This window comes from Mytilus trossulus, chromosome 3 (genome assembly GCF_036588685.1).
Source record: "Mytilus trossulus isolate FHL-02 chromosome 3, PNRI_Mtr1.1.1.hap1, whole genome shotgun sequence".
Lineage (NCBI taxonomy): Eukaryota > Metazoa > Mollusca > Bivalvia > Mytilida > Mytilidae > Mytilus > Mytilus trossulus.
This window is the reverse complement of record NC_086375.1, coordinates 77,046,987-77,063,992: the sequence shown is the minus strand read 5'-3', so window position 1 is coordinate 77,063,992 and position 17,006 is coordinate 77,046,987. Positions and strand designations below refer to the sequence as shown.

Sequence of the window (17,006 nt, the reverse complement as noted above, 5' to 3'; positions counted from 1 at the left end):
AACTCAAACTAAAATCCTTTCTACCTTATGGATAAAGGTCAATAAATTTAACAGTAATTTAAGCAAAAGTACATTTTTTTTCAAATAAGGATATTTGATAAAATACGGAGGTATCAAGATTTAGAGTAAGTAGTTAAAGACTGGCTCAAATTTATTTTCTGACATGTTTTGCTCTGTTAATAAGATTTGTTTTATGTTTTTAGCATATGTCAGTTTAGTTGTAAAAGAAGTTATTACATATATCATGTGTTATTACAGATACCATGTGTAAAAAAAAGAAAAGTAAAATCACAAAAATACTTAACTCCGAGGAAAATTCAAAACGGAAAGTCCCTAACCAAATGGCAAAATCAAATGACAAAACAAATAAAACGAATGGACAAAAACTATCACATTTTTGACTTGGTTAAGGTATTTTCAAATGTAGAAATTTGAAGAAAACTCTATTTGACGAAAAAATATTTCTGTGCAATATTAAACAAAGAATGTTCTTCAATCTTACTTTTTTGAAAATTCCGGAAACAGAGTACCTTTGTCATTTCCATTAAAAAAGCTGCAATACCGTATTATTAACAATTTTTCACATCCAAACGTGTTAAAAATTGATTGTTTCCCCAATAGATATTTACAGTGAAAACGCAGAACACCAAACCAACTACCATTGTTGCCTATGTTAATATTTTTGTCATTTTAACCTCAAATTTCTCATTTGAATTTCCCCAAGTATTACATTTTTACATTTGCGTATTAAAAAAAAAGTAAATAATCACATAGAGAAAGTAAAAATGAAGTTTGATTTCACCTAATTTATTATAAAATTACTATTCTCAATGATAAAAAATAATTAAACAGCTGATAATATTATTTATCAATATAGTACTACTACTAAAAAAAATCGCAAAATATAACTTGTTTCCTGACGGAAACTGCTAGCGTTAAAAAAAACTGTTTGGGAATGTCATGTAGAAGAATATACTATGTTGCGCGATGGCACTTTGAAGAAATATCTGTTAGTAAAGTTTACTTTTTTGCGTTTGCAATAAATTGTCGCAGTTCTTATTTTAACATAGAATACAATCTACCAAAAAAAAAACACTATAAAAAAAACAAAAATCACTTATTTAGTATCATTAAATCATCAAATTTTGAAAACGTTTCTTTTTATTTTCTCGATTTGACAATTTCGGATACTGCATTAATATTTCATGAAGGCATATCAGCATATTTATACTAATACAACAACGATAGGATCAGATTCCTGACTTATGACAGGTGATAACATTTGCAGCGGGATAACACGTTTTAATGTACCAAACCTTCTCCCTTTTTCTGAAACAATAGCATAACATCACAACATACAAAACCACACGATACAATATCAATTGGAAAGCTTAACTCAATCAAAAACGTAAATTAACACACTATGAACGAATAAATTTGATCTGTGATACCTGGATGCAAATGCATAGTTAATAAAATATTAGGGACAAACATTCAAGGCCAAAAGGCAAACAAACATGTATTTATTTAAGCATCTTATTGCAAATACAATTGTATGTGTTTCAACTGTTGGATGTAGGAGACTACATTGAACTGATTGCAACAGTTAAAAAATGTTAGTTATTTCCCGTTAAGTACATGCTTCACAGAACAATGTTTATAATGATATATTTCATCGTAAAAAATGTAAGTGTTGTTTAAACGCATTTGATATAACACAACCTACCTTTATAAACTGTCAGGTAAGAATTTTTATTTTTTTTGTGAAATTCTAAAACTTTAACTAAAGAATTAGATTGCAATCATTACACTTTATAATTTTTAACTTTCATACATATAATTTTATATTGTTTTTTTTAAGGTGACTTTTATCCCTTGATGTAATCAAGTTTGCAGAAGTCACTGTGATCAATTTGAAATGATATTTCAATTACTGTTTGGCCTTCTGCTACAGCATAGCTTTGTAACAGCTTTTATGGACCTTGGGCATGTTAACGTAACACACATTTTATACCAATATTCAATGCTTTGTGGACAAAAATTCTCAGAACTAGGCAATCAAATAGTTTTGCCAGAAATTTCACAGGAATTTAATATGTGCCCGTTATGTAAAAGTGATGATCTATGCTATTTACACAATAACTGCTGTCCAGATAAAGGGATACACTTACATAAAAAATACCAGTGTTCGAATTTAATCGCTTATTTACCGAATAATATATCGTATTTTGGTGATGAATATAAAATAATACACAATTGTCCGGAGGGAACAGATAAACATATCACAAACGAGTGTACAAAGTCACGTAATGTGTACGAAACAATACAACAGCCTCCAGTTACATCTAAGAAGAATTCACTATCGTTTAAAAATCACTTTTGTGCATTATGTAATAATGTATCTGAATATATATCATGGAAAGTAAATCTTTCATGCGACTCAACCTTTGAAATGTATTCCACTCTATATGATATTGTTAAAAAGGCAATTAAAGACGAATGTCTAATTTCATTCGTTCCAGGCGAACAAATCAAGGGTGTAGTTGCAAAGTGTAAAAAGTCGCAACTAATAAAGATATGTAACATCACGGGAACGTGGCATCAATATGACAAAGATATTGAACATGCCTGTAAAACACTCGATAGTGCGTATCCACCATACAATAATATATTCTGCTTCATGTGCAATCCCCCTCAAAAATCAAACTTACCCGAAGTGTCAACTTGCAACGAAACAGGACGTTGGAAGATATACGACAAGGATAAAGAAAACGCTTGTCTAAAAGGTGGGATGATTGAAACGACACATCCATATAAGAATATATATTGCTTCATTTGTAATACCCAAGAAAGCACGATAGTTAGGAATAAGGAGTTATACTCTGTTCTTATGTCTAGAGGAGGTATTGTAAGTTATTACTTGTATCCTGATGACGCGTTTGATCTTAGCTATGAACCAGTGCAAACGAACCGCATCAGTTCATTACCTAGTTCGAAAATTCAGTGCAAAAATCGTTACAGAAAATGGAAATATAAGATCGATTGCAAGATACCTCTTCCATTCAGAGTTTTGAGTTTTAGTATCTCAAATTTGTTAAGTCTTGGGGATATACGTCAGTGCAATATAAGTGAAGATATCCAAAGGAATTTTACCCTGTGCAAAAAACATAAAACAAATGAAACTATGTGTGAACCAGAAAGCGATATAAATGTGCAATCAGCATGTGAAACGATGTCGAACGAAATCGTTATAAAAAGTATGACAAAAAACTACATATACCGGTATCATGTATGCGAGAGTCAGTTTGAAGGACAAATGATATATTTCAACGATAAACCAGTTGAGTTGAAACAGTTTACAAAGGAAAACATTGAATGTGATTTATTTAACTGTATGGACGGTCAGCTTATTTATCCGTTACTGTATTTCTTTTGTAACTGCTGCACTAAGAGTGACAGGTTTACTGCTATAATAAGTTTAACACCCGCGTCTGGTATTTGGGACATATTTAATCGCAAATATTACACACCACTTTGCAAGCACAACGAAATTTACGATTCTGTTAAGGTAAACATATTATTCTCATTTTTTTCAATGTTAAAATACAGTTGAATCTAAAGAAACATGACAATACTGTATGCAACATAATTCTACTCTTAAAAATCAATTGAAACATGCCATAGAAAGATATCAGAAGATTTATTATTGGTGTCAATGAGACAACTCTCCATCCAAGTAACAATTTGTTAAAACAAACCATTATAGGTCAAAGAACGGCCTTCACCACGAATCATTGGCTCACACCGATTTCTGATTGTCTCTTTCTTTTTTAAGCCATGTCGACGTCGTTAACAGTTTTTTTTTATACTTATGAGTTTGAATGCCCCTTTTGTATCTCTCACCTCTCCTTTTCCATTACGTTTCCAAGCACTAGTAGGCAATTAAAATTTGTAATGTGTTTCATGGTTTATATTCTCTCTTTCAAATTTATTTTTCTATCGAAAACAACATATTTTCTTATAATTTTTTTAGAATAAGATGTCAGAGAATGTGAATTTTCATATACATATTTTTTAAGAGCAAATTGTAGTTATAACTGCTGCATAAAAAACAGAAAATCACAAAAATATTGAACTGAGGAAAGTTTTAAACGAAAAGTCCGTAATCAAATGGCCAAATCAAAAGCTGAAACACATCTCATATTCACACTAGATATTATTCTTTGAATGCACACTAGTCATCATTCTTTTATCTCACATAGCTGGTTTTCTTTTAAATTTCAGGAAAAGTGTCGCAAAATTGGATGTTTCAAAGGAAAGCAGTTAGTGGGTGAACAATGTGAACCATATTTGCATGCATCTTTGTATAATCGACCGTTTGGATATACTTTTCCATATATGTTTGCCCCTACGGGTATTCATGAAGAAATTTCACATATTTTACAAAACGATTTGATACAAATATTTAGTCTGCAATCCGTTATTTGCATTGGGCCTAGAAATAAAGCAGAAGATTCTTACTACGCATACACCGATGTTTTTGGAGATAAATCGATTTTAGAGAGCGAAATGGTCCTAATAAATTATACTTATAATTTTCTTAAATCAAGCAATAATAACATAACAATTACTTTCGATTATACATCACATCTTCCTAAAATCAAAACCAACGATTCTTGGGTTTGTATAGATAATAGTCGTCCTCTTATATCAGAGTTGTTGATATGCAGACATGTCGTATTTACAAAGGATGAGGAAGTTATCGAAACAAAACCATCAAATAGCATTGCTGAACTACGACGTCAATTTTCAGTTCTACCAGTATTATATAGATTCAGAGGAGAATTTGGGAATCTGTATTGAAGATTTTCGAAATATGATCAGCCCTTTTGATACACATAGTATTGTGTATTCCGCCATAATGATAACATGCACTTTGATATCTACAATATGTTTACTCTCAACACTAATAACATACTGTTTATTTCCCTCACTGAGAACTCTTCCTGGAAAGATCATCATGAGCTTGACGTTTTCTATGCTACTGTACCATTCACTGTATTTAGTATTGATAATGGCCGAGAACGTTAACAATGCAGTATGTCAGATAATTGGAATACTTACTCATTTCTTCTTACTCTCAACACTTGGTTGTTTTACTGCGTGTACAGTTCATATGTTTAAAGTGTTTGGACAGAAGAGACTTACGTCAACACTCACGGCCAATCTAAATAAATCATTGATCTGGTTGTATATAGTTTCTGCCTACGTCTCTGCAGCTGTTATTGTTTCTGTCAACATTATAGTCATATACATTGTAACAGACAAGTCCACTGGGTATGGACGTAATGGAAAATGTTTTATCTCACGTTTGGAAAGCTTTGTCGCAACAGTGTTGACACCATTATTTGCAACATTTACTATCAATATCATTTTATATACAATAACAGTGTATAGACTATTCATAAGAACTACTTTGCATTCAAACCTATCTGATACTAGAAACAATAAAATGGAAGTAGGTATATTCGTTAAACTTTTCATTACTTCTGGATGTTCATGGATATTATTGCTCGTTAATTTCTTCGTAAATGAAATGCATATTTATACTGTAATATCAGGTCTCAATGGATTACAGGGACTTTATATTTTCATAGCTTATATCTGTAACAAACGTATTTATCGATTATACAAAAGTAAACTGGGAATTTCCGATCGAGACTCGCATCCTAGTTCGAAAACAACTACAACTATGATTTCCCTTTCGCGTTCACGAATTACGAACTCAGAAAGTGTACAAAAACAACGCTCTTCTTAAACTACAGATAAAACCGTCAGTTTACATAAAATTTAAAGTACATTGTCATAGATTTGAATAATTCACTCATACAGGATGTATGTAGTCCTGATATTTGGAAACAATATGACATGTTAGAAACCTATGTTTATCATTCTTTTCATTTTAACAATCAATATTGTTTTACTGATTTTAACTAAGGGAGACCACTACGTATCGATCTAAATATCTGCGTATTGAAATTGTAAAATAATTGACATTAATTTGGTGAATACAAGATAATAGGGTTCAGTTGAACTATTGTAGACGTTTGAGTTAAATATGATTATGTTTACAGCCCATTTCTTGAAATCACTGCAGCATGTACTATAATTGTAACTTAAAGGTAATATACTGACTAATAAATGACATCAAATGCTTTTCATTTGTCGACTATAGACCAGAAAGTATATTACACATATCGTTTTAGTCGTTTATCTGCAGTCTATATCATTGTATAATAATGTATAATAATACATGATATATATATATATAAGATTGTATTTGGTTTTTTATTTTGTAACTATTAAAATGTTTATGAACAATGTTACACAGTATTTGGGAACATTATTCTTGCCTTTGATTTCCATATATCTCCTTGGTTCTGCACAAAATGATTATTTCTTTGTGACAATGTATCCAATTCCATCATCTTCAAACATAAAAGGAAAACATAACATTAGCTATTAGTTTCATTGTTTCTTTTAACTAAGGTTGGCACGTTGTGAGGTTTCACTCATTTTGGTCCTATTTGGTGGCATACTTCTTGCAGTATTTACATATTTTGCTTTACACATGTTTGACACAAGACGTTCTGTGTGTCGGAATTACTAATTTGATTAAGGTAAATAAATGTAGGTAGGACAGAGACATTGACTTTGTAAACATAACACGGTATGCTATGCCTTAACATTGAAGAATTGTCGTGTCCAGGTTTAATGTAATGTCAGATAATTCCCTGTAGTGTTTATTCTTTTTACTTGCAACCAATTAACACATGTTCAGATGATGTTCGTGTATTTACGTATGTAGTGTTTATAACTATCACAATAAATGACAGCTGTTGAAAGATCTTACTTGGCCGCAAGCGAGATATCTGACATTGCTGAATTTAAGGTTGTCGAAATGTTTGAAACGTGATGACGTATAATAAATAGTCTTTTAAAATCGGTTCTGCTAAAATAAATGAATAAAATCATACTTCTCCGTGTGATAATTGCCATCCACTGCCAGATGCCATATTGTCTTCTAACTGTTGTATACTAGTGGCACCTATTATAACAGACGCCACAATGGTCTTTTGCAGGACCCATCTCAATGCTATCTGACTGACAGTTTTCCCTTTAAACATACACACATATTGCAATGTTTAGGAATAAATTCGATTTTTAACATTATTAACTCATATAAATATTTCATTTCAAAATGTCATTTATAATTATCAATGTATATTGATATCATTAAAGATGACTCTAATGATTAACAAGGCAAAGGGTTGGGATATTTAATAAAAATTGTTTACCCCCCCCCCTTTATGTATCTGTAAAGGCTCCAAGTCCGGTACCTCGTTGGTTGTTTGTCAGATTGGATAATTCTTAATACTGTTTTCATCAGGGTATCTTTATGCTGCTAGCAAACCATTGATAGTCTCTAATACATTTTTTTTCTATAAACATGGGATGGAATTGAGCTTGACATATCAAATAGACAATTCCCTCTTGTTGATAAATGAACGGTGCCTCTAGGTCTCAGTGTGTTTTATTAACATATGCCGACATCTATTTTATTCATATGTACAACTACCACACATAATTTACTGGTGGCTATATGGTCATTGTATCCTAAGGACTGCTATACGATTAACTGATATTTTCAACATTGGATATGAATTAACATCATGTTTAAACAACATACAATTTTATTACCATGACTTTCTGCCATTTTTGTCATAGCTGCCATTAATTTCCAATAAGAATCGTCATTTTCATAATTCTGTAGAGCTGGACATGATTGTGTACTTTTGTAGCCTACGGAACTGGCATGTGACAAACGTCCTGATGTTACAACAATATGACCATTCTGTTTCTTATATTTTCCACTTAGTAATCCACTGCAGAAGACAAAACAAAATAGGTGTTAGAAATTTGAATTTATGTATTATTCGACTATATATTTAATAAGAATCTTTATATACTGTCTGTAATGGTGTTGTTTAATTAAAAAAAAATGCAAAATCAGTCAAAGTAAATTGTTTCGGGGAAAAGCGCGCCATTTCGTCTGATAGTCAGCTTAGTTGTTGTTAATAGTTTTTGTTCGATATACCTATCAAAAGTATTTTCATTTGAGTAGCTCGAAATCAGCCAAATCGTTGCATGCATCGTCACAGCACTGTCCAGAAGAATTAATTGCAGTTCAGAACGAAGTAAAATTCAACCATTGTCTGCTGTTTTAAAAAAAAAGCATCGTGTGCAAACTTATATAAATTGAAAACAGTTCTTCGGTTTCAAGCTCAAAGTCTTACAAGGAATATGTTGATGTTAAATAAGAAAAAATGCACATGTTTTTCCCGACTATGCGAAAACTGAACCTTTTCGGGTCGTGCACAAAGAGTTAAAGCTGTGATTTTATTTTTGCATAGTTAATACTAATGACACTATGTTTTAATACATATTAAATCATGATTTATCACTGTTTTATATATTTATGCGTGCATATATGTTGCCTAATCAGTACAGCTAGAAAAAAAATGAATGCAGTACTGTAACTCAACTTCCAGCTTTTTGTAAAATGTTATGTTATGTTGTTGTGTGCATAAACAAATAAATGGTTTGATCAATGAACAGTCTGCTTTTTTCCCAAAAGTGCTAAATCTTTGAAGTTTACTGTAGCTAGTCATCTTGTTCGTTATATTCGACCCCACCCATTCATAAATATGTGCTAAGGACATCAGTTGTCCAGCAAGTATTTAAAATTAAAAAGAAAACAGATTGCACAGCAAATGCTTTGAGTTTATAACAGAGTATATCACAACAAACTGAATGGGATTGAAAACGTTTGAAGGCAAAACGTTTTGATAATATTCGTTTCAAATTGAATGGAAGGCTCTGCAAATATTCTAAATGTATGAATATTTATTGAATAAGGAAAAAAAAAACATTGCTCTTAACTCGAATTTTATGGTAGGATTTGCACTTATGTGAAATTCCAAAATAAACATCTTCATATAAAAAAGTCATTTTGAATTCAAATTTACAACCAACCCTTTTAATGCGCCAAACGGTAAAACACCAACTCCTTCGTTGCTGCAGACTTCGAATTCATCATTTTCGGATTCTCTTCGCAGTAAGTTATATTGTTGCTAAAATTGTGGATACAGATTACAATTTAATCATTCATGTTATACAATTTAATATTAACAAATACGTTTTTTTTCCTACATGTTTATGGCGTCATAGTGACATCACATTTTTTTTACTAAAATTTACAGATTTAAACCACTGGTACATTATCAATTAAATTATAATGATTTTGAATGACTTCTATATGTTTACTATTTCTAAAATCAGGGGCCAAAATAGTGGCGCTTATCAAGCCTCCTCCTTTTCTGCAGTATGTGCTAAATCACAAATTTTAAGATGAGGTATTACATAAGTAATTAGACATGCTTAACAATCTGTCGGTACCTGTAACTTGGCATTGCATTAGGTCATAATTTTCTCTGACTGTTTATGACGTCTTTACACTAAATCCATTGAATGTTGGATGTGTACGGATTAAAAGTTTAGTCTTAGATACATGATTTTTTTATTAATTGTTAAGGGCTTTGAAATAGCTGTCAGATAACTTCAAGTATTCTCAGATCTGTTCATACTGTCTTTTTGTTGTCGGGATGTAAAAGTACCCGGCCACGTCTACTTGTATTTTTGTCCATCTGATGAGTTAAGCCTTTTTCAACTGATTTTAATAAATAGTTCTTATGCTTTGCTGTTATACCACTGTCCCAGGTTGGGGAGGGGGTTGGGATCCCGCTAACATGTTTAACCCCACCATATTTTTTATGTATGTGCCTGTCCCAAGTCAGGAGCTTGTAACTCAATAGTTGTCGTTTGTTTATGAGTTACATATTTGTTTTTCGTTCATTTTTTAATATAAATAAGGCCGTTAGTTTTCTCGTTTGAATTGTTTTACATTGTCATATCGGGGCCTTTTATAGCTGACTATGCGGTATGGGCTTTGCTCATTGTTGAAGACAATAGTTGTTAATGTATGTGTCATTTTGGTCTCTTGTGGTCAGTTGTCTCATTGGCAATCATACCACATCTTCTTTTTTATATTAAGTTATACTAACATGTCAAAAGAAATTCCTTAGTTCTTGGATACTACTAAGATGGAACTCGAGTGTCTGAAAAATTTATGTGCGCAAATCTCGTAATTCTTGAAATAAATTAGCATTTAAGTATCCGGAGACATTACACGTATAGGTTAAATGCTAAAATGCTGCATCATCTTTTCAATATTGCTATAAAAGATAATACCTGTAGAGTTATGACAGATGGTAATCCCATATATTTAGACATGTCCATCATTTTCTGTAATTGCCAACCTTTAAGATTGCTGGCACCAATATACCGTACTTTTCCTCCTCGGATAAGATCGTCAAACGTTCGCAATGTTTCCTCTAGAGGGACAGAATCATCCCAAGCATGCATCTGCAAAATGAAGGATTCACAATTCATGGTTTGAAACGTACGTACTTGTATGTGCCTGTCCCATGTAGGAGCCTGTAATTCATTAATTGTCGTTTGTTGGTGTGTTTCATATGTGTTTTTCGTTAACTTTTTGTACATAAATTAGGCCGAAAGCTTTCTTGTTTGAACTGTCTTACATTTGTCATATCGGGGACTTTTATTATATACTTGACTTTGCTCATTATTGAATGCTTTACGGTGACCTAAAGTTGTTAATTTCTGTATCAATTGGTCTCTTCTGGAGAATGTCTAATCGGGAGTCATACCACATCTTCCATTTTTTTTTTATATAAAAATACAATATAACTAAAGACCCTGGTTTTATCAGTAATGACAGGTATCCTTCCTTTAAGTGCGATTTCACATTATACGTGATGTCAAGTAATATTTAACATATATACGTACCTGATATAAATCTATATAGTCTGTCTGTAATCGTCGTAAACTTTCCTGACAGCTTTGTACAATGTGTCGTCTGCTAAGTCCACTGTCATTTGGTCCTGGTCCAACCGGGGCACGTACTTTGGTTGCAAGGACAATGTCTGAACGATTTTTTCTGAAAAAAGTCTTATAATACTCATGGTCTGAAATCTTACTGTTATTTTTATCAGTATATAAAAAGTAAGGATGTTCAAAAAGAGTGAACAACCTCATATGTTGAATAAAGACAGACACCATCGACAAAAAATGTACTGAAGGCAAAAATGATTTCAATTTTGAAACCATACCAGCTATTTCTTTTATCTAATTTTCGTGTTTATGTGATTACAGATTATAATATGGCTTTTTTTATATCGGCCCTAGCGTCAGCTCGAGACTCTTATTTTAACCAGTTGTGCTAGCCGAGGGCTCATATTAGTCTATGGATGATACAAGGCTTCATTAAAAAAAAGGACATGTATATATAATATATTTGTCACATATATAAATTATGCAAACTATGCACCAATATACCTTAGTCTTGTATTTTTTTAATTCTAGTTTATTGTGTACAATTTGGAAATTAGTATGGCGTTCATTATCACTGAACTAGTATATATTTGTTTAGGGGCTAGCTGAAGGACGCCTCCGGGTGCGGGAATTTCTCGCTACATTGAAGACCTGTTAGTGACCTTCTGCTGTTGTTTTTTCTATGGTCGGGTTGTTGTCTCTTTGACACATTTCCCATTTCCATTCTCAATTTTATTTTTAAAGCATAAAAAGAAGAAGAAAGAAATTAATTATTTATATTTATTTGTCAAGATCATATTTTTTTGTTCTCCATTAAATTAACTTTATTTTTCGATAAATTAAAGAATAGTGATCTTTTGTTTTATGTCTCTTTGGTTTTCAAACCAAATCTTCCTATATCTACATATGCTATTGGTCAAGTCGTTGTGATGATTATACACGAAGTGACTGAGACAACATAACATAATTTATCTTGACGAAATTTAAGATACAAATTGATCTATGTTTGTTCCTCATTTGCCATACCGCTAACTAGCTTTATTTTAATTCGATTGAAGACGAAGAAACAACATTAATGAGAGTGTTCGTTTATCGATTATAATCACCTGCATAACCATTGTCCAATTGTCTCTTCTGATTTTCCATGCGAATATAAGTTTGACGTATCAACCATGTTTCCTCCAAGTTCTATAAATCTGTCTAAAATTTTATGCGAGTTTTCTTCATCCGTCTGGGTTGGACTTGTGTAAATCTAAGAATACCCAAATGCATGCATGTTTTGCCAATCTTTTCGTTTTGCTTTCATTTGGTACCATAATTACCCAGATGTTTTCATTTTGACAAAATTACATTTTTGCATAAGCTTATTCATAGAAACTAATGTGATAAAAATATGAACATCGCACGTTGTTGAAATTACTTTGTGACTGCTCTCAAATTAGTGGTTTCATTTCACAGCAGAACCAAAAGAATAGTTCCGATCAGATTTGCCAAAGAGGAAATTATAATCAAATTCTTGAAAAATAATAATATTAAAATCAGGTATAATTTTTATAAATTATAATAAGAAAGTGGTTTCTTACGAAAGAGGAAGAATCATTAATAAAGTCCAATAAACCCCTGAATAAAATAAATGGGAAGATGTTGCATTTTTGCCAATAAGACAACTTTTGAAGGCATAACAGATTTGGTGAAAATGTCACTGGGCCAATGATCAAAACAAATTGATGTTCCGTAAACACATGATTTACACTATGGACTTCTATACTTCTACTCATTGTACTCTTAAATAATGTAAATGTTATAACTTATAATATTTTATCAGGGGCGGGTCCAGGGAAGGGCGTAATTGGTGACCCTTTACCAAAAAAAAAACAAGAAAAAAAACTATCGTAATCTGCTACTATTGTATTGCATATGGCAATTTATAATATTCATTTAGTTAACACATTCTCTGATTTCTTTTTATACTACTTCCCCCTTCCGATTGGTGACTTGGAAAACTTTTTTAAACAACCAAAGTAAATCTAAACATAAAATGGTTGTTTTATATGACACTTCCCCAATGGCCATTCTACGTTTACCCGGAGGATTACTCGCTATATATATGATACCGGGTATGTTCCGACAAACGGGGTTGCATATTCAGCTAAATTGTCTGAAATAGGGCTATGTTTTTTTCGCCTTGCAATGGAAGGGGTCAGATTTGACTATCTAGAACAGGTTATTAAAAATACAATGTTACACTATTGTTTCAGATAAGGGTGAATGTTTGATACCATTAAAACGTTTAAACCTGCTGCAACGGTTTGTGCCTGTCCAAAGCAAGGAACCTGATGTTCAGTCGTTGATGTCTTTTGTTGATGTGGTTCATAAGTGTTTCTCGTTTCTCGTTTTTTTATGTAGACAATTCCGTTGATTTTCCCGTTTGAATGGTTTTACAATGGTAACTTTTTGGGTTCATTATAGCTTGATGTTCGATGTGAGCCAAGGCTCCGACCGTGTTGAAGACCGTGCTTTGGCCTATGATGGTTTACCTTTATAAATTGTGAATTGGATGGAGAGTTGTCTCGTTGACACTCATACCACATCTTTTTATATATATCTAAGATCAAAAAAGCTATCGTTAAAGATTGATTTTCCTTTTTCATGCCCATTTCATATAACCTTTTAACAGAATTTACAACTTCTTACAAAGGTTTGATACCCACATGTTAATCAATTCAGAATTTGAATGATCCGAAGGCTGACTATTTCACCAATTGGTTATCATGGAGTCTGTTATATTACTTCATAATTTCATGCTGAATTGTTAAAATCCAGGAGCTTCTGACCTTCCCCATGGACCCTATATCAGGGCAACCGGAATTAGGCCTCAAAACTTATACTACATGGGAAGCTATACACGGGTTGCCCCGAAGTGACAAATGCAAAACACTTCAAACGAAAAAAAATAAAACACGTCCAGGTTCCGAAACAGTCCCGTTATTAATACGCAATAACGAATTGAAAACTGTATATTTGGGTCAAACTCGTCTTGTTGTCAGGTCATTAAAGATTGCATATTTTGGCTTTAATATTGATTCACTGATAGGGTCTTTGCATCGGAACTAAACACATTTATTTCTAAAAAAAGCAGCTGTTGGCATGACACGGGTTTTGTTCTTCTCGTATATTTTATGATAGTATGATACTAAACCCCTAATCGGAGGGATTGTGCCTGATATTCATATGATGAAGACATAATCTTTCAATCAGTTTAATTGAGGTCTGGAGCTGGCATGTCAGTTAACTGCTAGTAGTCTGTTGTTATTTATGTATTATTGTCATTTTATTTATTTTCTTTTGTTACATCTTTTGACATCGGACTCGGACTACTGAATTTTAATGTGCGTATTGTTATTCTTTTACTTTTCTACATTGGCTAGAGGTATAGGGGAAGGTTGAGATCTCATAAACATGTTTAACCCCGCCGCAATTTTGCGCCTGTCTCAAGTCAGGAGCCTCTGGCCTTTCTTAGTCTTGTATGATTTTAAATTTTAGTTTCTTGTGTATAATTCGGAGTGTAGTATGACGTCCATTATCACTGTACTATTATGCATATGTTTAGGGGCCAGCTGAAGGACACCTACGGGTCCGGGAATTCTCGCTACATGGAAGACCCATTGGTTGCCTTCGGCTGTTGTCTGCTCTATGGTCGGGTGGTTGTCGCTTTGACATATTCACCATTTCCTTTCTCAATTTGATTGAAACAGCTGAATATGGACGCTTCATGAACAATATCTGATTTTAATTAAAAGTATCAATTTTCAGCCACGATTCACAGAATCTTGATAAACATTTTGAAAATTGCATTTGGGAATGGTCCAATCAAGGATGCCAGTAAAAATCGAATATGTGACCCCGGCGTAACTTGCAACTGCAGTTGAGAGCCATCTTTTGTTATTTTATGACGTGTTCAGAAATACGCGTTAATATAAAAAAAGAAGATATAGTATGATTGCCAATGAGACAACTATCCACAAAAGACCAAAATGACACAGACATTAACAGCTATAGGTCACCGTACGGCCTTCAACAATGAGCAAAGCTCATACCGCAGTCAGCTATAAAAGGCCCTGATGAGACAATGTAAAACAATTTAAACCAGAAAACTAACAGCCTTATTTTAGTAAAAAAAAAAAAAATGTCCGTAAAGTACACTTCATTGGGATTTTTTCTACTGCTTTCAAAGACACTTATGTGTGAGATATATATAGAGGGAAATGAAATAAGGTCTACTTAAAATTTGGTTTACCACTGTATCATTGAATTCCCGCTGAGAAGTATTTATATATAAATGACGTAATATGGCTTTCAATAAACATCTTGAATTTGTGCACTACTTTCGTTTACTAAAGTGATGTGTATACGTTGTATTTCTGTAAAATGAAACTTTCGGATAAACGGTTTCCTTTTTGTATATATTTTGTTCTTGGTTGTGAAACTCATACACCTTAATAATCAGTCAAGAGTACTTAAAAATGGTGACTGTTATATTTCTGTATATACGTGGTTTACGTAATACTGTTATTGACCTTCCATATAAGGTAAATTGTTATGTACCTAAGTGTATATATACATAATATAAAACGTGCATTAGCACACACATAGTATATGTTAACATACTTACTGCTGAATAAGACTTTTCATTTTTACCAAACGTCATTGTTCCTAGGCATAAGTTGGAAACGACGAGGCCAGAACGACCCAAATGGGTATAGTCTACTGTAATTTCGCTACCGCTGCTCATTGTATGATGAAGGAAAATCCTGTACAAGTCTTCTCCAAGGCAGACTACTTAAATGACTGATTTGTTATCTCTTCCAATTTTCCCATTGCATGTAAGGTGGTCTTAATAAACACTCCTCTATTTGTTCAGTTTTATAGTTAGGCTTGATATATGGTTTTATCAAACGAGGCGTTTTTTATTCATTTTTATTTAATGATCAAGAATATAAAATTTCAACATCCTAAACTTTGGTAGACGGGCCTATGTGTGCATCAATGTCAACGTAGATTTCCTAGATTTTAGTTTCTTTCTTACGCAATAGACTACTTGGCCCGAGAACACATTTTTTTCGAAGTGCACTTCTTTTAGACAATAAATTTAAATTAAAAAAATCGCACTTGGTCTTTCTCGAAAAGATTTTTACAGTGCAGTGTACTACCAGTGAGACAAATAATATCAAAATTATAAAAACTTCTACCAGATCTAACTCAAAGTATTGACAATTCTGTTAAGGGTGTGTAAAATTCAGTTTGACAGCTTCAGACGTGATAAAATTTGACCTTCTTGAACTGGACCAAATCAATACTTAACGTAAAGATTCAGAACCCAAATTATTTTGACATGTAATTACATCCCACTACTTTATATTTCATGCATTTAATATCAAGAAATAAATTTGGAAAGTGTATCAAATAAAACATGCAAGTTATACACTGTTTACACTAGGGACTTTATTCGTAGACAACGAAAACCAAACGAAAAAGACAACGAAAACTAAAGGACGATAACTGTGTCCTTGGACCACCTGCATATGGTAAATAGACTGAGTGTATATCCTGTTCAATGTACATGTGTTAAAAATACGAATATAAATAAACTATGCATTATCCTCTCGGAATTTATTTATTTATTTGACAGCAATTCAACTAGTTTAAGGGAAGAGAAAACCCAGGGAAAGGTCTGATATTAGTATGATACACAGCTGAAGATGCACAGATTAACATAAACAATATTGTCAATTTTAATTATTATTTTAAGAAGGTTCATCGTTTATGCAAAATAAAAACGGAAATAAAATACATATTTCATATTTAAAAAAAATGCCCGTAAGGGGAATAATGCACAATGCATATTGTACATTATTTCTAGTCTGGAAAAAACCTGATCACCAAACTTGTTTAAGATTTTTTTGTGAGAAATT

General features: G+C 32.5%; 2 protein-coding genes across 2 annotated transcripts; one reads left to right on the top strand and one right to left on the bottom strand.

The window, feature by feature from the left end:
• Nucleotides 1-4,732: 4,732 nt before the first annotated feature.
• Nucleotides 4,733-6,148, top strand: LOC134711045 (G-protein coupled receptor Mth2-like). Its single transcript, XM_063571474.1, has one exon. It carries the CDS (start codon nt 4,733-4,735, stop codon nt 5,816-5,818), a length of 1,086 nt encoding a protein of 361 aa, XP_063427544.1. The 3' UTR covers nt 5,819-6,148.
• Nucleotides 6,149-6,348: 200 nt separating this feature from the next.
• LOC134712480 (1-deoxyxylulose-5-phosphate synthase YajO-like) lies at nt 6,349-15,946 on the bottom strand. The gene is made up of 8 exons (XM_063574060.1): nt 15,707-15,946; nt 12,141-12,286; nt 10,990-11,140; nt 10,372-10,545; nt 9,097-9,194; nt 7,762-7,946; nt 7,038-7,177; nt 6,349-6,488 (listed from the first exon to the last, which is right to left on the bottom strand). The coding sequence occupies exons 1-8, from the start codon at nt 15,824-15,826 to the stop codon at nt 6,384-6,386; spliced, it is 1,119 nt and encodes a 372-aa protein (XP_063430130.1). The 5' UTR covers nt 15,827-15,946; the 3' UTR covers nt 6,349-6,383.
• Nucleotides 15,947-17,006: the final 1,060 nt, after the last annotated feature.

What these genes read in the sequence shown, in the direction of transcription:
- LOC134711045 (XM_063571474.1), top strand. Translation starts at nt 4,733, where the DNA reads ATGTCGTATTTACAAAGGATGAGGAAGTTATCGAAACAAAACCATCAA.
- LOC134712480 (XM_063574060.1), bottom strand. Translation starts at nt 15,826, where the DNA reads ATGAGCAGCGGTAGCGAAATTACAGTAGACTATACCCATTTGGGTCGT. An exon ending in CATCTGTCATAACTCTACAG is followed by an intron (nt 9,195 to 10,371) that starts GTATTATCTTTT and finishes CCACAATTTTAG; the next exon opens with CAACAATATAACTTACTGCG. An exon ending in CCGTTTGGCGCATTAAAAGG is followed by an intron (nt 7,947 to 9,096) that starts GTTGGTTGTAAA and finishes TGTCTTCTGCAG; the next exon opens with TGGATTACTAAGTGGAAAAT.